This window comes from Spermophilus citellus (genome assembly GCF_964194105.1).
Source record: "Spermophilus citellus genome assembly, chromosome: 9".
NCBI classification, from domain to species: domain Eukaryota; kingdom Metazoa; phylum Chordata; class Mammalia; order Rodentia; family Sciuridae; genus Spermophilus; species Spermophilus citellus.
This window is the reverse complement of record NC_138191.1, coordinates 29,243,539-29,265,583: the sequence shown is the minus strand read 5'-3', so window position 1 is coordinate 29,265,583 and position 22,045 is coordinate 29,243,539. Positions and strand designations below refer to the sequence as shown.

Sequence of the window (22,045 nt, the reverse complement as noted above, 5' to 3'; positions counted from 1 at the left end):
CATCCCCAGTCTTCATCTTTGGTTTCAGTGATGCAGAGATTTGATGATTGACAATGATGATCCTTTGACCATTGGAATGCCTTTCTGAAATTAAACATTGTTCGTGATAACTGCTCTCAAATGGCCTAATTTTTAAATTTTTGAAAAAACTTTATTTATTTCAATTAGGTATATGACAGCAGAATGCATTTTGATTCATTGTACACAATTGCAGCACAACTTTCGAATGGGCATAATTTTTAGTAAGCAGAAAAAGTTTGAGTTATAAATAAGCAAATCCTTTGAGAATGTTTTTTGCATACACAAAAAATAGGAAGATACACCATAATGCTGTTCTGCCCTCAGAGCAGGAGCCACTTAAAAATGCTAGGTAGTGTTTTAGCTAACTAAGTGGCAAATTGAAGATCCTGTATAGGTACTTAATATACCCATTTAAAATGTCATCTTTTAAAAAACGTAAAAACCTTTTATAGTTTCTTGGCTGATGATACAAAAATAAGTGGCAGCAAATTTAGCCTGAGGGCTATAGTGTGTCAACCCACCTTAGAGCACAAGAGCCACTTGAAATGTTTCATGTTCCTCCCACGGCAGTGGGTACAGATGGGAAGAACTATTCTTTGCAGTTAACTTTTCTTGAAATATCCATATGATATTCTTGAAGCAAATGTTGCTGAAATTAGAACAATGAATCATATCTGATTCCTCCTGTATCAGATTTTGGTTGATGCCAGTTTTCTTAGTTGAGATATCTATGCTGGACCAAGGCCAGGACCTAAACTGAGATCCTGATGAATTAGAGTGGTATTAAATCAAATAAATGTCAACTACATTTTTCTTTGACAAATAACTATTTTCATTGCCATAAAAGTCAGATATTTTCAGTAAACATCAGAAAAAGTTAACCTGTATATGGAAAAGTTTTTAGGATGATCATTAATGGTGATGATTTTAATAATTATGATAGTGATCATTAGTGATAGAACACTTGCCAGGCATGTGTGAGGCACTGGGTTTGATCCTCAGCACTGCATGAAAATAAGCAAATAAAATAAAGGTATTGTGTCCATCTATAATTAAAAAGCTTCTAATCTAGATGAAAAAAGTAAGTCTTATCCCAATAGTGGGGCTGGTGCTTGTTGGTGCATGCTTCCAGGCATAGGCATGGATGTGCTGAGCTGCTCACACAACACTACCCGCATCATCCATGTGGGGAGAGTTTGTGGGGTTTGCTGTTGTATTTGTTGCTGAAATAATGGAAGAGTAGAATTATAGCATTATATTTTTAAAAGAAATTATTTGTATGGTATCAGGTACACTTTCTCATTAGACATCATTATTTGGCTTTGCAAGGTTTCAGTTTTTTCCCATAGAGGGTTTGATTTCTTACAGCAGAGCACACACAGGTGAAGGAATTTCCAAAGTAGAGGAGCACTTTATTTTCTGGACCCATGGGTCAGACTGCGGGGGATGGGAGAGATTGTGTGTGTGCACACGTGCCTCTGTGTGTGTGTTGGCTGATTTCATATTTTTGAGGAAAATGTGATTAAAAAAATAATGTCAGTGTTTGCAGGGAGCTTTTCTATTCAATTCAACCAATATTTATATGTATTTGACTTGCAGGTCTAGGCTAAGAGTTATTTTCTATATGCTGTTTGAGTGTTTCTCGACTTTTCATCATTACTGCTCCTTGCCTAAAGGAGTCTTAAAATGTTATCCCCTAATTATCCCCCCTTCCCAGTATATTTGTTTACTTGTTGTGGTCCTTACCCTTTGGATGAACAAAAATCCTTATAATATCTATGATCCTTTTTTTTTTTTTAATTCTCAAGGATCAATTTTCTCTCCCTAAAATTTAGCCATTTCTTTCAAGGAAAAGAGTGATTTTTGTCTTAAACAAGCATTAGATAGAATTATTTTCTTCCATAATGTCTGCTATTTTTATTGTCTAAAATTTAGATGCTTTTTTGGTAGTGTTTCAGGGCATTCTGAAATTATATTTTCCAATTATCATTAAAATGTTTTGCGTATCTATAGGAGTGATTAGTTTTTTTTTCTTCTTCTTCTGGAGAAAGGTTATTCAGAATCCACAAAGAAATACTTTAGGGACTGGGGCTATGGCTCAGTGGTAGTGCACTTGCCTGGCATGTGTGAAGCACTGGGTTTGATTCTTGGCACTGCGTATAAATAAATAAAAAAAGGTCTATCAACAACTAAAAAAGATTTTTTTTCATAGTTCCTTTTTTTTAATTGGTTGTTCGAAACATTAAAAAGCTCATGATATATCATCTTTCATACATTTGACTCAATTGGGTTATGAACTCCCATTTTTACCCCAAATACAAATTGCAGAATCACATCGGTTACACACTCACATTTAAAAAAGATTTTTTTAAAAAAGATATACTTTAGTTTCTTACCCTCTTAAAGTTTAAGTAAATACAGATCTTTCTCAAGCCTTCCCCCATAATCAGGTTTGGTTTGATACTGGGTACCATTATTTTTGAACTAGGAATCCTTTCAGACCAAACTGAAAGTTTTTCAAACTATTTCTACTTTCAGACATATTTTGGACTTTAAACTTTGAAGGTGGTCATCTACTCACACTGGGAACAAAAAGCAAGCTCCCATACTCAGTTTTCTTCCTAGGAATCTTATTTAATTTTCACGCCAGTCTCTAAAATTCTACAGTGCATGCTGTTGAGGTCACTGTTGCAGGCCCCTGTGGTTCATGTTGTCAGTGTTTTATCAAAGACTAATAAAAGTGTGAGAGAGTGAAGACTGCGGGGGATGGGAGAGATTGTGTGTGTGCACACGTGCCTCTGTGTGTGTGTTGGCTGATTTCATATTTTTGAGGAAAATGTGATTAAAAAAATAATCTACTCCATATGCAGTTGGCCCACTTTGAATGATTTAGGGGTGAGTGAGGGTTAAAAAATACTCTATATATCAGGAATCTTAATTAGTTTAAAAAATCCTTTGGGTAAATAGCTCAACCTAGTGGTTCCCAAACTTCAAGTGTAATTAAAGAGTCTTTTTAAGGTGTAAAGATTCTGTGGGCCTTTGCATGTTGCCCTTTGGCATCTGTTAAGGATATGAGCTCTGAGTAGTTGAATGCCTTCCATATGCCAGTCACTATGTCAAGCTCTGGGGTATGGCAATGAATAATTCTTGTCTGCTAGGGAAGATAATCATAATAAAGGTTAATGAGTGATATAATATGTCAGGGTTGGGGGAGCATATGGCCAGGGTGTCCGGGCTGTTTCTCAGAGGAAATAATATTTAAGCAGAGGCTTGAAGGAATTTTAGGGCTTATCTTTGAGAAGAGGGTGGGGAAAAGTGTTTTGGGCTGAGTGAACGTCACATACAAAGGTCTAGAGGTGAGGAGTGTTGCTCTGTAGCCTGTTCTGTCAGTTGGAAGAAGTTGAGTCTGGCAAGAATACAGTGCACAAAGGAGAGATGATCTTGGGAGGAAATCATCTCAGCCTGTTGTTTGAATACAACGCATCAGGTCAAAATCTACTAAGAACTCAAGAATTACATTTTAGAGGCTGTGAGTGTAATTCAGTGGCAGAGTGCTTGCCTAGCATGTACTAGGCCCTGGGTTCAATCCCCAGCATATACACACAAAATCATTTCAATAACCTCTGTATTTTAGTAATCACAGCAGCATCTGTGTATACTTTAATGTGGACATGACATTATTTAGTAGTTTATAGAGTGATTTGTCAGGATTGCAGACTCTGGCCATAATTCTGCAGTCCATAGCTTGGGAACAGGCTTATCTCATTCATTTTTGTCTATTACTGTGAAGGGTACTTTTTGTAAACTCACATGACTAGGGTATGTCAGTTATGTTTTAATCACACATTGATATTTTCTTGGGGACCAGGGCAGTAAAATATGGTAAGGCACTGATTGTGTGCTGGAAGACAGAAGAAAGAACCACGTTCTATAAGAGCAGCAAAGCAAGTCTTTGGACACTGTTTGTATGTCCTTTCCCCATCTTTCAAGTGAGAATTGAAAATTGAAGAGCCTAGGCGCTCAGCTTAGCTTTGGAGTTCTGATAAATGAGCTCAGACTGTCAACTTGAAGATAAGGGCATTTGCAAAGGTCTTGTGTCAATAAAGCGTGGTTTCCCATTGCAGAGGTTCCTGATTTCACAGTCTCCAGTGAAGAGGAACGATGCTGTGAATGAACAGCTTCAACGCCTGTCCCACTTTAGCCACTCTGTGGCTTGGATTTATTACAATAAGTGTGTGTTCATTGCTTTATTCAGATGAGGGGTAGAAAACCCTGAACACATTGCAGACCAAGTGGGGTGGGGCTCCAGAAGACAGCTCCCAGCCTCACAATTCCCTGTGAGGTTATTTTCCTGTGGGAAACTTAATTTGGAAGCATTCAGTTTAATGTGGGGACTGAGATTAACATTTTCTGAAATACTTCTACAAGAAAAGCAGAAATGTTCTGTCCAGGGAGCTGAATTTACATACTAGAAAAATGAGCTGCCCTGCAGTATTCTGCAGTCTTTGTATATTAGTTGTGAGTGTGTGTGTGTGTGTGTGTGTGTGTGTGTGTGTGTGTGTTAGAGAGAGCACAAGAGAGTGAGAGAGGGAGGAAGGGGATTTGATTGTATACTTGTCTTTGTTTCCTTTACATCAAACTAACAGTGTTTTACCACAAACAGCCTTGTTCTGGGCCCTATTCTATACACCAATCTTTTTTTTTTTTAAGTTCTTTTTGTTTTTTTCCTTCTTGCTGAATAAGCTATAATGTTTCCCTTTTTCTCCCCTTTCTTTCTTTTTTTTGGAGGAAGGGGGCGTGAGAGTAGGAGTGGGAAGAGTAAGAAGTCAACATGATAGAGTTTCTTCCTTTTTCTTCCCCTCTTTACCAGGAAGTTAACTGGAAGTCTTTGTGAATTTTTCTTTTTTTTTTTTTTTAAACAAAGTTTGTAGTTAGCATAACCCAGTTAGTTACCTTTACACAGAGTTACAGAATTGAAAAGTGAACAATCTGGTGAGACATGGAACTGGAGGTACTGGAAGGAGGGGGAGGCCATGAGGTTAGCTCAGTGGGTTGGGCTCTTGAATGCCAGCCTAGGCATTTGGACTTGATTCTGCAGGCTTCAGGGCATCTAGAAATTTGCAGTCAGAGCCTTGGGAATTGAAAGTTATATAGGAACTTTCACTGGTTACAGCTAGCTTTGGCTGTTAGCAATTATTTTTATCTTTTTTAACAGGGGGAACCAAAGAGGGGGCAGGAAACCAAGCTGGCATTATGGCCACAGGAAAGAACAGACTGATTTGGGGCTTTTCTAACTGCAGACCTTTGTTACTGACCGATGCTTAATTTGGTTTCTGAGTTTTGTTAGTTTTTTCCCCTACCCTTACCTCATTTACCTTAATGACAGCTCCCCCTCTAGAGCTCAGCTAGGGCAGGCTGCCACTGCAGATTGGGGGGCCGAGAGGCCCAGAGCAAGAAGAAAGTGGGTTGAAAGCCGAGTTCTGTTTAAAGAATTTTCTGCTGGAAACTAGCCCAGAGGGAGTAAAGAGGAGCTTTAATGAGGAGCAGCTGCAGTGCCGACACAACCCACATGAGACATTTTTTTCCCCTCCGTTCCACATTCTGTATAGTTTTTAAAAAATCATGATTTTGAAATAGCTATTTTGTAAAGCATGTTTCTCTTTTTCTTCTTCTTGTATGTGGTAGGATTTTGCTTTGTTGTCTTTTTATTTCAAATGGCCAAATCCTCATGAAAAAAACAAAAACAAAAACAAACTCAAAACACCCCAAAACTAAAGACAGAGCTGCAGCAAAGCCCTGGATGCAATTTGTGCTCACCCTGCTGCTACAGAACATTCAGCAGAGAAAACAAGGACAGAGAACACTGGCTTTTATTTGGAAAAGGGGCTTATTTCCTGCTCCGACTTCAGTCATCTTGGAGCCGACACAAGCTGCTGCACTGTTTTAAGCTTTTCTGTAGACGAGTGGCTATTCACTTAGGAAACTTGAAAGAACAATTTTTTTTCTGTCCTGTATTACTAGGGAGACTGATCCCAAACTGCAGCCATTGCCAGATAGACTGGAATTGCAATTCACAACCCAGCTTCGTTGAAATCCGTAAAGTGGCTACATGTAAATTAATCCAGGCTGCTGGTGACATGTAAGAGTTAGGGTCTGGTTTTCATCTGTGTTAGTGAGGGGGACCATACAGGTATCCTTGCAAATGGAATGTTTTCTTGTTCCCTTGTTTTTCTCTCTTCTTTCTTCCCTCCCCTTTGTCCCATTCTTCCATGTGTATGTTTGACTAGTAACAATGAAAAAGTGGTCCTCTTCATGTCCGAGATGGGTGACTTTTAAAGAAAAAGTAATGGATATATTTGGACATGAAAAGTATCCAGATTAATTTGTGGAATTATTTTGAAGGGAAAAAGTCCCCCTCCCCCCACTCTTCATTCACAGTGTCACCTTTGAACCATATTCTTTCAGGTTCCAAAGGTTAAGAAGAGGGATGGAATAGAAGGATGTCACTGAGAACCATTAAAGTAACTGATGTGTTCCGCAGAGGAGAAAGGTGTTCATATAGCTTTGGGAATGAAAGGCAGCTGTTAGATGTACTTAGTTATTTTTATACACACGCACACACACATATAATAAATTTATATATATATATTTATATTTTAGTTGTTTATAGACACAATACCTTTCTTTCTTTTTTTCTTTCTTTATTTATATGTGGTGCTGAGGATCGAATCCAGTGCCTCACATGCCTGAGGCAAGCGTTCTGCCACTGAGCCACAATCTAGTCCTGTATTTGGATATTTTTTGGGAAAATTTTTACATACCTCTTTGGTTGAAGAGGTAGACTTTTTCATTTGTACCTGAGTAGCTCAGTGGAATTATAAATGGAACTTGGATATTTATCTAGTCATGTTCCTGGTGTCTAACCAAACTCAACTTAAGTCATCTCAAGAAGAGAGCTACTTAAGTTATTGTTTTCAGTCAGTCTTACTTCTTACTCACACTTACAGGGTATAGATTGTCCTTATGTTTTAGGTGAACAGGGATAAATGAAGTTAGGAGATCTCCTGTCTTAGCTAGAAATAAAGGATCCTTGTTTCCTGTCTCACTTACCCATCCCTCCTCTGTCTTCCTATGTACATAATTCTGCTTAGCTTCCTGGCGTGTGAAGGATCATAATCCTGTACCTCAGGAGGACTCTTGGGGTTGATTTGGCTTGTTTTCTGCCAGGCAGAGGACAGTGTAGAGTTGGAAGGAAATTTTTTAGCAGATTTGGACTGAGCAATTGTTCTTATCCATAATATGAGATTTAACCTGCTTTGGAACCAGTTGCTTGGTGACATGGTTTTCAAGGAACTTGCACAGGACTTCAAGATGTGCTCTTTCCATCAAGAACTATTTAATAGGGGGTGGGAAAGAGGCAGGCAGGAAAGACAACAGTGGCCTAACTGAAGAAGAGCCATGTGGGTGGAGTCAATGAAGGCAAGTCACTGCATCTGCTGTTGGAGGGTTTGGGGGATGGTGGATGGTTTGAAGGAGGTTCACTGGAAGATGTGAAGTTCAAGCAGATCTTTGAGAAAGGATGAGAAAGGCACATAAATGGGAGCTATACCAGATAGGAAGTATGATATTTCTCACCGAAAATTGGAAGATTTTTAAAGAATTAAACTTATTGTTAATATATTTTTTTTGGTACTGAGAATTTAACCTGGAGTGCTTTACCTTTGAGCCACATCGCCAGTCTTTATATTTTTTATTTTGAGACAGGTCATACTAAAGTGCTGAGGGCCTCACTAGGTTGCTAAGGTAGGCCTTGAACTTGCCAAAACCTGCTTCAGCCTCCTGAGCCATTGAGATTATAGGCATATGCCACTGCACCCAGCTAGATGATTTTATGTAGGGGACAGTAGACTAGATCGTGGAAATAATCCATAGTGTTTAGGTTATAGGTTAAGATGGGTAGATGGTTGTAAGCAAGCAGGTCAGAGATTCTAAGAAAATTCAGTTTGCCAGATTGGGTGCTCATGCTAGTTTCCAAGCAAAAGAGTGACATGGTCAAAATTATGTGTAAGAAGAATTATTCCTTTTAAAATTAATTTTTATTGTACCATTATAATTATACATAATAGTAGGATTCATTATGTCATATTTGTATACACACATAATTTGATCAATCTCATTCCCTAGTACCTTCCCTCCTCCCTCCCCCTGATTTGCTTGCTCTACTCTACTGATCTCCCTTTTATTATTATTATTATTTTAGTAAGTGCATTATAATTATATATGTGAGTGTGATTCATTGTGGTATAATCATACTTGGACATTGCATAACTTGGTAGATTTCATTCCCCAGTACTTTCCCATGTCCTCCCTCTTCTCTCTCTCTCTCGACCCACTTCCTATATTCTATGGGTTTCTGAGAAGGTTATTCTTTAAGTAATAATGTTTCAGCCAGGAATTTCCAGACAGTCCCTGTGGAGAGATGTTGATGGGATGCTCATGAAGTTAGGAAGACTTTGCTGACTGAATAGGTATTAGTCTTGGGGCAAGACTTAGTAGCCTGCTTTCAGTGAAGTACTATTTTATCAGATGATCTAGGCAAAGATAGGGATAAATTTGTAGATGATGCAAAACTGGGAAAAATTGCTAGGTTCACAGATGATAAGCTTGGGGCAGGTCAGTTAGCTTTGGTGTCCTTATCTGTGCTACAGGGGTATGGCTTCTGGGGTATGGTGCACTGCTGAAATTCTGTAATTATATGAATACATTGTAAATGTTGTCCTAATCAATGAAACTTGGGAGTAATGATTCCACATGACAAATTTAAAAGGAACCAAATGATAGTTCCAATTACAAAGCATAAGATATAAGTACAGGATGAGAAAAATGTGGCACAAAAGTAGGTCATGTGAAATAAGGCTCTGAGCTTTTTATGTATTCAGGAGCACATAGTAGTATATTGTGGCTTCTAAGAAAGTGAACATAGCTTTAGACTGAGATAGAAGAAACAGTGTCCAAATCAGGAGATGATGGTTCAATTCCATACTGCACAGGTGAGAACACATATATTATCTTTTTCCATTTGGAACCTTTAACATTTTTATTCTTTTTGAAGTGCTGGGGATTGAATCCTAGAGCCTCATGCATGCTAGGCAAGTACTCTCTCTCTGAGCCACATTCCCAACCCCTTAAAAAGATTTTTGGAAGATGGTGCAGGATAGCCCAGGGATGAAATGCATGGACTTTAGAGTCACACCTAGGATCCTCCCTCTAGCATCTACTAGCTGTGAAATCTTAATCTTTCTAAGGTTCAAAATTCTTAGCAAGTATATAATCATAGTAAGTACTTAAAAATATTAGTTATTATTACTATAATTACTATTATTATTACTGTTGTTATCATAAACATAGTAAAGCTACTAAAAAGGTGTGGAAGCCTGGAAATGATTTTATATTGAGGAATAGTCCAAAGCACTGAATCCTGGGAAAAAAGAACACAGAGAATCTGCATAAGTGTCTTTAGATTCTTGGAGAGCCACGTGTCAGAGAAGAAGAAGTCTTGCTCCTTTTTGTTCTAGAGCGCAGGGACAGCCAGTAGGTAGAAATTGTAGAGAGGAAGAGTTTGTTCTTTTTAAAATTTAAATATAACTCACATGCCATAAAATTCACCCTTTTTAAATGTGCAATTCAGTGGTTTGGGTATGCTCACAGAGTTATGGGACCTCCACCATTGTCTAATTTCAAAGCATTTTCATTGCCCCCTACAAAGAAACTACTCCTTAGTGGTTATTCTCCATTTCCTCTTTCCCCTAGCACCTGGTAACCTAATCTTTTTTCTCTCTCTCTCTCTCTGGATTTGCCTATTCTAGATATTTCATGTGAATGGACTCATACTTGCAGTTTTTTTTTTTTGTGTGTGTGTGTGTCTACCTGCTCTCTCTTAGCATGATATTTTCAAGGTTAATCCATGTTGCAGCATATATCAAAACTTTATTCTTTTTCCTGATCCAATAACATTTCATTGCATGGACATACCACATTTTATTTATCCTTCATCAACTAATGGACATCTGGTTTATTTTCACTTTTTGACTATTGAGAATAATGCTGCTGTGAACAAGAATGTTCACAAGCTTGGGGCAGGTCATTATGTTTTCAGTTATCTTGGAAAGGAGGCAGAGGGAACATACCTAGGAGGGGAGGCAGAGGGTACATAACTAGGAGAGGAGGCAGAATCTTCAGACTTAAAAACGAAAGAGATTTCTGATAATGGAAAAACTGAAGACTGTTCTGTTGAAGCAGTGAGCCCATACCTAACAAATACATGGTTTTTCATATGTGCTGGGTGGTATTCTAACTGCTTTGCAGTGATTTAAAAACCCTGTGAGGTAGGTGCTGTTATTAAATCTGTTTTACAACAGGGAGGCTTAGCATGCTGCCCATGATTTAGCTGGAATTGAAACCCATGTGGTCTGGTTCTAGAATCTGCAGGAACAATTATAATTTCAAGCACTTACTAAATTCTTACTATTTGTCATTTACCATGCTATATGCTTGTATTCAGAGATTGGTGACCTTCTTTTAGAAATATTTTAGAAACGATTATCTTGTTGAATAAAAATTACATTAGGGTGCCCTGAATCTTAAGGCACCCTTAAGGTACCATCATTCCAAGGATGGATAGAAGTAGGGAAACAGCAAGAAGATGTCTGGCCCGAGGCTTTTAAGATGTTAGAACTTGTGTCAAAAAGGAAACTGTGAACATGAATAGCAGGTATTATATGAATTTAGTTAATAAGACTTGTCAGGACATGGCAATAAATTACATATAACTTAGAGAGATCAACTAAAAGTGACTTTAAATTGTGAGTGGAATCCTTAGAAAATTGAAGGAATTAAAGTTTCATGGGAAAATGGTCTTTTCCAAATGTTTAGTTTCAAGTATGTACACAGATGTAGATAGACGGCTTCTAGAACATTAAACACATGGAATTGGAGCAGTGTATTTTGGAGTAGTACATTTCAGTAGTTATTTAAAACCATGTCAGTAACACCACCACTATCGAATTCATATGAGAGAAAAGAGAAGGACAGGCCAGACTTCAACTTTAAGACGGCCATGATTGATGAAGAAGAAGAAAAAAAGGAATTGGCAGTCTAGACTAAAATCCTTCTTTGCAGTGACCTAATGGGTGCACCTGGTCTGTATCCTAGTTACACTCTTAACTATTTTCTGCTACTCTTTCTTACTCTCTTTGGCATAGCAGCAGAGGTCTCCAGGTCTGTGCCATTCCTTGAACAGGCCAGGGCTGCTCCCCTATCTTAGAGCCTTTGCATTGGGTATTTCTCTGCCTTGAACAATTTTCCCTTAGTTCCTTGAATGGCTAGTCCCTGACCTAATTTGGGTCTTGACTCAAATGATGCCTTCTCAATGAGGCCTTCTTTGATTTTCCTATTTAAAACTGAAATAGCTCTCCTTAACACTTCATGCCCCTATGCCTAACTTCATCATTTCCTGTTTTATTTTTCTTAATAGCATATACTACACCTAACATATAAATATCTTTTACTTACAGATTTTTATTTTTGTATTCCCTATGAGAATTTCAACTCCTTGAGTGCAAGTATCTTCCTGGTCAGTTGTCCCTCAGTATTTATGGGGAATAGGTTCCAGGACACCCCTCCACTCCTGCCCTGTATATACCCATATCTGTATGCTCAAGTCCTTTATATAAAACAGCATAGTATTTTCATATAACCTACAAACATCCTCATTTATACTTTAAGTCATCTCTAGATTACTTATTATACCTAATACAATATAAATGCTATGTAAGTAGTTGTTCCACTATTCATTTAGGAAATAATGACACAAAAATTCTGAACACTTTCAGTATAAGCACCATTTTTTCATATATTTTTAATCCATAATTGGTTGAATGCATTGGTATAGAGTCTGTGGATACAGAGAAATGACTACTAGAAAGCTGCCTGGTACATAATAAGTGTTTACTTATGTTTTTGCAAGAATTAATAAACATTATGAGTTAATTCTCATTGAGGAAACCAGTAGGAGAATATTCTTCATCATCATTAACATCATTATTAATTAGAATATTAATGCTATTGATAAACTCCATATATTTTTGCTTAGAGTTGGCAGACTTTATGTAAAGTGCCAGAGAGTACTATTTTTGTGGGCCCTGTGGTCTCTTTGCAGCTATTTCACTCTGTCGTTGAAGTGCAAGAGCAGTCATGGGTGAATGAATATGGCTGTGCTCCAATAAGACTATTTATGGACACTGAAATTTGAATTTTATATAATTTTTGAATGCCACAAAATATTATTGTTTTAATATTTTCCAACCATTTAAAAATATAAAAACCATTTTTAGTTCACAGGCCATACAAAAACAAAACAGTTGGTCAAATTAGACCTGGGAGTTAGTGTGCTTTACCAGTCTCTACTTGAATGGTTTCTTCAACATGTCTTAGTTGAAATTTATTTTTTCATATTTGGTTGGAAGCAACAATGTGGCTTAAACCCTAGAAACAGATAATTCAGAAATATTTTTGTTTAGTTCCAGAAACTTTCATGCCATGTTCCATTTTTGTTTTCCTGGGAACCTTGTTTTCATTGTGTATTTATGATGTTAAAATTTAAATAAATTTGTATTCTCTTGGCAGATGCCATATGGTAGTTTTAGGAGTGGTATAATATTTAGGAGAAAATCTGGTCAGAGCCCACCCAGGTTTAGAAGTTTGCTGTTATTTAAAAGGTGAGTAATTCCCACATGGGAGAGCCAAGCCAGGCCTAATGCCTGAAGGACTGTCACTGTAAATGAGAATTGTGTTGCAGTTTTTAACATCATCCATAACACATTGCTTGAATAAGCTGCAAGTGCTTTTAATAATATAACTCAGGGTTAACTTTAGCTATGCCATAGTGGTACTCTTTGCTCCTCTACTTCAGAAACAACAAACAAAACAAAAACAAAACTCTATTATCAAATCAAGCTGTGATTTTGGATAAGGCATCATATTTTTCTTAGTACACACAAAGGAGAAAAAAAATGTTTCTCATTTGTAAAGCTTTTTAATACTCATATGGTTTTTCACATACTTGACTTTGTTCAGTTCTCATACTGCCAGAATGAGGCAGCTTTCTTAACTATTTTAAGATGTGAGAGAATAGAGGTGATAGTAATTTGCCCAGGAAGGTCACGGGCACTGGGACAAGACCTTCTCACCTTCTGAGGTACAGACTCTTTATTGTCACCTTTACCAAGTGCTGTGAACTTTCCTTTGCTGCTTCCTTGTTTCTGGCTTGACTTTCTCATGAAGGTGCTCAGAGCCCTCGCTGCTCTTCCTCTGCCATGTTTTCTGTACACAGCTTCAAGAAGGGGTGAGGAGGCTGTGGCCAGTTACATCACTGTTGCTCTAGCTGTTGACCAGCTCTGTTTTCTCCTCCAAGCCCTTTTTAGCTAGTGCACTGTCTTAGTTCCCTAATAGCTGACGTATCTTTTTTTCTCAATAACTTTGGCCCTGAAGACCTCAGCTGGCCAACCAATAGCTAATGAAATGTCTTGGATATGATCAGTGGAACCAGGAATGAATTCAACTAGACCCCAGTGTTTTAGGTCTATGTGATTAGGAGAATCACCCAGTAATTCTGCACAGGAAGACAAGACAGGAGCTGGTGTAGGGGGTCAGATTTAGAGTTTGATCTAAATGTGTTATCTTTGACATAATGGTGGAACAGCCTTTTGCATTCAGTTCTCTGTGCTCCCAAGAGTAAAATGGAGAAATAGTTTGAACCAAATATCTGGGTTTCCAGCCAAATAGAAAAATTTATAGTTAAGAATCAAAGTCTTTGTGTTTTTTTAAATACTTCTTTGATGTCCCACTTAAACAATCTCTTCATATGAAATTTCAGATTTCCCATGCCTATTTGATGTTGTTTAGAAAAAAATTGTCAAAAATATTACTCCCAATTTAGAGCAGTTATACATCATATGAATTAAGAGGTGGCATATAAAAATCTTCCTTAATGCCCTAATGTGAAAAATGTTATAGAATGTTGTTCTTCAGTTATTTTCCTCGTTCATTATGGTGTTTATATGGAATTTTAGATATTTTGTTATTTTAGTTTTATTTCATGCCTTCTTGACTTAAAAATCTGCCACTTGTATATTAACAGGTTTTAGAATGCCCTTTTGAACCCTTCCCTGTTCCTGTACCTCCTTCCCCTTTTCTCTATTGCAATCAATTACCCGAATTTAACCCAGAAAGCTATGTGCAGGCCAACTGGTGTTTAAGCGGCAATGAGAAAGAATTTACTATTTCTTGATACTTAATTTCGAAAAAGTACATGGTGTCTTATATATTTTAAATTGGAGGAATAAGAGGGTTGATTCCATGCATTATCATGTGAACATTGTAATCCTATCAAAGGGCATAGTTAATGCTAAGCGAAGTTAGCCAATCCCCCCAAAAAAACAAATGCCGAATGTTTTCTCTGATATAAGATGACGAACTCTAGATAGGGCAGAGGGGTGGGAGGGGGAGGGGGTTAGACATGATGATGGAATGTGATGGATATCGTTATCCAAAGTATAAAGACATGAATTGGTGTGAACATACTTTATATACAAACAGAAATATGAAAAATTGTGCTCTATGTGTAATAAGAACTGTAATGCATTCCACTGTCATGTATTTAAAAAATAAAATCAATTTAAAAAATGAGAAAGTTAATGATTTTAAGCAAACAGGTATCAACAGTGCTCTATGGGCAATCACATCATTCCAGCTTGTACCTACATGAACAGAGCTGTAGTGTATTTTGCCTTTGAGTAAGGGTCATGCTGACTCACTGTGGTGGCAGACTCTGCTGGATCATCTGCCTTGTGTTCTGTCACCTGTCAAGAGTTGGAAGGACCAGGTAGTATGTGGTAAAGTTCTCTAAGTACTCCTTCTCCTAAAGTGAGGCAGTTCTATAACTTGTGCCTTCAGTCTCTTGATTCACAATTTAGTATTACTCAGATGAACCACATTACTATCAGTTTTGTACTTACGAGGCGTCAGATGTCTTCATGGACTCATCTTTTTTTTCCTACAGATGTCCAGAGGGCTTCCTTGGAGAATATTGTCAGCATCGAAACCCCTGTGAGAAGAACCGCTGCCAGAATGGTGGCACCTGCGTGGCCCAGGCCATGTTGGGGAAAGCTACCTGCCGATGTGCTCCAGGGTTCACGGGCGAGGACTGCCAGTACTCCACCTCTCACCCCTGCTTTGTGTCTCGCCCCTGCTTGAATGGAGGCACCTGCCATATGCTCAGCCGGGATACCTATGAGTGCACCTGCCAAGTTGGTTTTACAGGTAACAAAGGGGGCTCAACCTTGTACTTTCCTACTCTTAGCAGGTACCTTTATTTTGCATCTTTAGATCATAGTGTCTGGCTCCTGTAGGGTCTCCCAGCATTACGATAAGGAACTATCCTCAACTTCTGTTTGAGAGTTTTTAAGGAGTGGAAAGGAGAAAGAAAAAAGGTCAAATACTTAGGCATATTTGACTACATAAAGTGTTTATGTCAGGATTGGGGATCAAAGCAAATTCACTAAAGGAAAGTCACTGTCACCAGAAGGAAAGTCATGATTACTTCCTTCTTAAAATGTCTGCTGTTTAGACATTCAGGACACTGACTTCTCTGGTTTTGTGAGCTCGATGATTCATTCTTTCTTTCTCTCTCTCTCTCTCTCTCTTTCTCTACATTGTTTTGTCTTTATCTGTTAAATATTCACGTTTCCTGAAATCCTATTTGGAGTGATATCACAGCTCGCCCTGAGGAATCTCAGTTTCTTCAGTTGCTTCAACAGCTGTCATCATCTTTGTTAGTTGCCAGTGTCTCTCACAGTCATCCCTGTTCCTCTGCCCCCACCCAAACATTCAGACTCCTGTTCTAACTACCTGTTGCATTTTTCCTTAGAAATATTCCGAGAACCTCAAACTTAGCATGTTGATATAAGTAAGTGATACCAATACATATTCCAAATACTAAGACTAGAAACTCTCTCCTTGTCTGCACCCTCTTAAGATCCTGTTACCTGCCAGCCTCTGAATCATTTCTCACTTTTACTCCTCTCTAGTTGCTCTGCTATTCTGTAGGTGTGTGTTATGGTATCCCTCACCTAGCTTGGTAAAGTAGTTCCTTAACTGATTTTCTCGCTTCATTTCATTCATCCATCATATTGTAGCTTTAGCTATAAATGCAGATTTAACAAACTCACCTCTTTGTAGTGTCTTATGAATTTTTGCCATCCACAGAATGAACTGTAAACTCTTTACTTGGCTACTTTGGCTCATCACAGTGTATGCCTCACATCTTTTCATAGTCTCACTATCTCACAAGCATCTAGGTTTGGTCACACTTATATTTTCATCATTTCTTAGAGATGTCATACTTCCTGTTGCTTCCATGTGGTTTCCTGGAGTGTTCTTCTGTTCTTCTCTACGATTGGTGATTGCCTGATTTGTCTTAGTGACCCTTTCATGTTTGCTTTAGGCAGTTAGTCACAGTTTGATTATTTTTATGTCACATTTTACTGTAATTGATTTTTTTACATGTCTCTTACCTGAATAGATTTGGTTTCTTCAGAGGTAGATCTTAGCTTTTTTCCATTGGTATTTATTAAATTCAGAAAATTTGTTATTTATTAAATTGAGAAAAGGAGGACCATTCTCCACAGGTTGAGTTCATCCTTTTGGTTTTTGTGAGAGCCCTTCACCCTCACCTAGTTAGACCTTGTTAGCTCATCTACACCCAGACTAAGAAGCAGAGGCAACAAGTTAGTGCCTGTACATAGTACATGTGGGAATCTAAGTTAAAGGACATTTCTGTTTCAGTTGTGGGCAGGCACCCTGATATCTGTGGTCTCCAGAAATAAACATTTATGTCCCTTTCTGCTGTAATACATACCTCTCAGCAAAATGAAGGGGAAAAAATAGGCCCCAAATTGCAGTTCCTTCATTTTCTTTCTGCTCAGCACCTGAGATATATGTGTTGTGCCTAACTCTATATTGGTCCTTTCCCTTTTGGTTTGGCATTCTTTGATAAGCAGAGAGCATTTCTGTGTGACATTTCTCACATATCATGACTTTTCTCCTTTTAGCAAAGCTGTCATGTCTCTCATTTGCTTTTCTGTGGGGTCAAAGATTTGGACAGCCAGTTGGATTATTAACAAAACCAGGGAGTTCTCATCTGTAGCTTAAAAAATAAAAGACTTAGGCTAATGTAAACAAAAAAGTCATATGAATACCAGATTTACTAAAAGTTTGGGCATATTTCTATTTCTCTTTCCCTTTCTCCCTCTCTCAAGAATGTGCTCTGCTTCCTGTGGACAGATACCTTGGCATTTAGCCTGGCTGAGTCCCCCTACTCCTGGTGTTTTTCTGCCTGGAAGACTCCACAGAAGTTACCTTTTCAGACACCTGTCCTCGTGACAGCTTCTATTTTTTCTGACACATTGGAGGCCAGGGATCCTTCACCATCTCCAAACATATCAAGCAGTACCTATATTAAGACCACATATTAACAAAATGTTTCCCAGAATGGAGAGTATATTGTGTTTAAAGGAAATAGAAGTAATATTGACCTAAGAGGCCTCTTTAGTAACTTGTTGGGGAAAATATCAGTACATTTTATGTATTTAGTAAAATAACTTGAGAATATACTAGGGGGACCTAGCCTCTGTTGGTGTGGCAGCTGTTTATAATGGAAGGAAAGAGCAGAGCTGCGGTGTTGGGGGGCATTTAAGAATGACTTTATAGAGGAGATAACTGTTGAGCAAAGTTGTTAAGGCAAGGGAAGAGTTCACTAAATAATCAAAACAGAAGCTGTCATTCTAAAAGGAGGAGCAGCTTGTGCAAAGACAGGGAGGTGTGAGAACGGATGGATCAGACCCTAGTCATAGGGACCAGTGTAATCCTTCAGGACTGGGCTTCGTATGACAATGTGGTCCCCTTATGTGCTCTATCCATGACGTCTTTGAGTCTCATCTGTGGGCCTTGGAGAGTTTCTGAAAAGGACCCTTGTATCAGACAATCTTGAGGAAGCTCTGATTTGTTCTTCCATAAAATCAAAGAGCTTGAGGATCTCCATGCAAGAACTCCTGCAGTCACTTCTTGGATGGGAGAGGGGTTTTGAAGCTGGGGCTGGCTCCTGATTATATGAAAAGTACTAAGTTCTCTTCTCCCCTGTAGGAAAGCTGTGCCAGTGGACTGATGCCTGCCTGTCTCATCCATGTGCAAATGGAAGTACCTGTACCACTGTAGCCAACCAGTTCTCCTGCAAATGTCTCACAGGCTTCACAGGGCAGAAGTGTGAAACTGATGTCAACGAGTGTGACATACCAGGACGCTGCCAGCATGGTGGCACCTGCCTCAACCTACCTGGTTCCTACCAGTGTCAGTGCCCCCAAGGCTTCACAGGCCAACATTGTGACAGCCCCTATGTGCCCTGTGCACCCTCCCCCTGTGTCAATGGAGGCACCTGCCGGCAGACTGGTGACTTCACTTTTGAGTGCAACTGCCTTCCAGGTAAGGAACTCCCTAGTGTCCTAGGATTGGGAAACAAATCAATTGCAAGAAGAAGGTGGAAGTCAGTGAGTGTGGTTTAGTTGTTCCTTTAGGAAGTGTACTAAAGCAGGGAAAAAGGGAAGTGAGGATTTTGTGAGAGATGGCTTGCTAGTGAGGGAGGAATTTTATGGGCCCACTGTGGTCTATAAACTGAGCAGGGGGTAATTTAACATGTCAAGGTTTATGATGATGAGTGGCTAGGAAATTGTTTATTGTCCCTTCTGGAGAAACAGAAGATATAAGAGAAATAGAGTTCTGGGAAAGGGACAGGCAAATCTGGAGTGGAGAAGAACACAATGAGAATTAGACATTGGAAAATATGTATGCATGGTTAATAAAGTACTTTAAATTATAGTGACACTAAGAGTAGGTAGACAACTTTCCCATATGCTTTTGCTTCTGATTGAGTAATTCACTATAATTTGAATGTATCCACCCTCCCATATGTGATTTTCCCTGAAGGTTTGGTCTTCAGAACCCTTACCCATATACCTTCCCTGATTTGGGGGTAACCCTACTCTATCTTGAGGCTGGAGAATTTTCAAGCTGGGAGGGGGGTCCTCTGTTAATCAATAGGTACTTTTTGATGGCCTCTGGTAGATAATGTATGAGAGACTAAGTAAATACTTTGTCATCCTCTGGGCTGGTAGAAGTGCCTTAGAGCACACAGGTAACCCAAGGTAGATGGCAAAAATGGAGCAGCAAGGTCTGGAAGCTCCAGGCTGGTGTTCCTTGGCAGGGAGGAGCAAATGGCCAGATCACTTTACTTCTTAAACAAGTGATGAGGAGGCTGAAAACCAAGAATTTTGATTGGGAACAGAGCATAAACAGCTGGAGCAAATGAATTACTAAGCAACAAGGATCCTGTTTTTATACAAATATCCTTAGAACAAAAACAAAAGAAGGAAAACTGCGTGTGTGTGTGTGTGGGAATAATGTGCTAAGTAAGCAGAATGGTCTCAAAAAGAAGTTGTTCTAGCCACTGTTTCAGAGTGGGAATCTTAGATTGTGGTGTTGTGGATATGGTTCACATAAAATGGGTTTGTGTGTTTTATCTTTTGGGAGTTAAGGGTCATAGGTTGGTCCTCAGTATAAGACCAACTAGTAATTTATTCATTTCATTTAGTAAAAATTTCTTGACTCTCTGCTATGTTCTAGGTACTGTTAGGTGTTTGGGGTACAGTAACACAAGACACTGCTACTAGTTGCAATGAAAACTTTTTATCATTTAGGTCGTAAGAATATACTATGTGTATTGCTTTTAGTTTCTCTTTCAATAAAGAATAATGTTATCATTCTCTACTAAGTAGATGTTTATTATCATAATATTTCTGTCATCCACATTATCTTGCAGAAGGACTAACTAAAAGATATCCCTCACTCCTGTATTTGCATTTTCAGGGCTAGAGACAGAAATAGAAATATAAACAATTTAGTTTTATAAATATTTTAATATTGCAAACATTCTAGTAGTCTAATATGTAATGGTCTAAGTGGGTAGTAATTGAGGTTAGTGTGATTTATGGTTGAAGGTTAGATACTGTTTTCAGTTTTAAGAAAATTACTTTTAATAGTTGCCTAGAACAGTAGGTTGATTTGGCAGCAAAATTTTGAGAGGAAGTCAGAGAAGTCAATAAAGGAAGTCTTTAGCTGAGAGAGAGTGATTATTCACTCCCATTGTCTCTGCATTGTTTTCCATTAACCTCGATAAGAACCTTAGGGAATTCTGAGAGTGTGTCCAGGAAGAGATCTGTCAAACAAGAATAGCATCTCTTCCTTGAGAAAGGAAATAACCAGGCATTCCTCAGCCAAGTTGCTGCCAGGGCTGGTGGGCTAGGGAGTGAGATTTTGGCTCTCTTCACATTCTGCTTGTCATTCACTGACGGTGTGTTGGGGGATGCTGAGGGGATTTAAGCAGGGAGAAGATTGGGCAAAGATAAAGCTAACATTTATTTAAAACCTTTTGAGTTAGGTACCGCCAGGTACTTTCACACCCATTAGTGTGATTAAACACAAAATCCTTGGGGTTAGGAGTTATTTTTTGAGTTTCTCATGTGAAGTGACTGAAATTTGGTCATGTTAAGTAAATTTACCCAAAGTTGCAGAGCTGATACAGGAGAGGCTGGGCTCCTGAAACCCAGGCATGTTATTTCCAAAGCCTGAGCTTTTGTGCATCATACTGGGTTACATTGCACTGCTCATCTGCTTTCTGGAGGTGTGTTGAAGATGTGTTGCTTTCTTTAAATGCTTTGAGCTATGTGAGTTAAAATAATATGTTTACACTATAAGGGGAAAAAAAACTCAGAGATACTCATAATTCTAACCAAATACATTGTGTAGCTGTTTAGACATAGTTAAGTAGGTTATTTCTTGCCTCATAGGGTCCCATGGTCTAAAATGGATTAGTAGCTTGAACAAATTTGTAGAAGGAAATAAAATAATTCAAAACCATAGATGATATAGCAACACTTTGAATAAATATATATTTACAGTTTGTAAGATGCTATTGTTCTTATGTCCCAGGTGAAGTTTGGGAAGTATTCATTTGATTTCCAAAATAGTGCCTGGAGATGATTTTCTTTTTAAGTTCTTTTCATGGTGCAGTACCATTCTTCTTGTCCCTTGCTCAGTTTTTCCTTCAGATTATTCGAGAGATTGAAATGTTACTTAAAAGTAGTATTCACCATCTCCTCGTGAATAGTTTCCTTATTTAAAGAGAATTAGTATTTCTGTTCTAAAAGTGGGGACACCAGGTCTTCAGGATGTTTCAGTGGCTTGTTGAGCTATTTTGCAACTTTTCAAGAAATGGTTGCTTTTTACCACATTCCAAGTCTTTGCACTTCCCACCCCCTTCCTTAATTACTGACCTTGGTCTACTTTTTGTTTTATTTTTCTGTGACACTTATCTTCTTACTATATAATTTTTGCTATGTAATTTACTTCATTTTGCCTATTGTTTATTGTTTTATCTTTTCCAAATCCTATTGCCTCCTCCTGTCTCCAGAATGAAAGCTGGATCTTTGTTTTTGCTCCCTCAAGTACCCCAAACACCTTTTAAAAACATCTCCTGAAACCTAAGAGGCCTGCACACACTTCTTGACTGACCGACTGTTTGAGTGCAGTGTCAGGTCACCATAATGGAGTATGCGACTCTGGGCTTCTCATTTTCTTCCTGTTATCAGGCATCCTAGACTGAGCCTGGCTTTGCTGATCCATAATGGGGGTAGGGGGAAGCATGAGAGGAATGGAGGAATTCTAGATAGGGCAAAGGGGAGGGAGGGGAAGGGAGGGAGTATGCGGGTAGGAAAGTTGGTAGAATGAGATGGACATCATTATCATGTATGAAGTACATGTATGAAGTACATACCAAGTACATGTATGAAGACATGGA

At 38.5% G+C, this 22,045-nt stretch overlaps 1 protein-coding gene across 3 annotated transcripts in view; it reads left to right on the top strand.

Moving 5' to 3' along the window:
• Positions 1-22,045, top strand: part of NOTCH2 (notch receptor 2) — a 163,858-nt gene that overhangs the window by 51,165 nt on the left and 90,648 nt on the right. For all 3 annotated transcript variants that reach the window (XM_081308318.1, XM_081308317.1, XM_081308316.1), the window contains exons 3-4: positions 15,140-15,399; positions 18,280-18,615. In XM_081308318.1, coding sequence (XP_081164444.1) covers positions 15,140-15,399; positions 18,280-18,615 — 596 coding nt within the window. The remainder of the gene's footprint in view (positions 1-15,139; positions 15,400-18,279; positions 18,616-22,045) is intronic.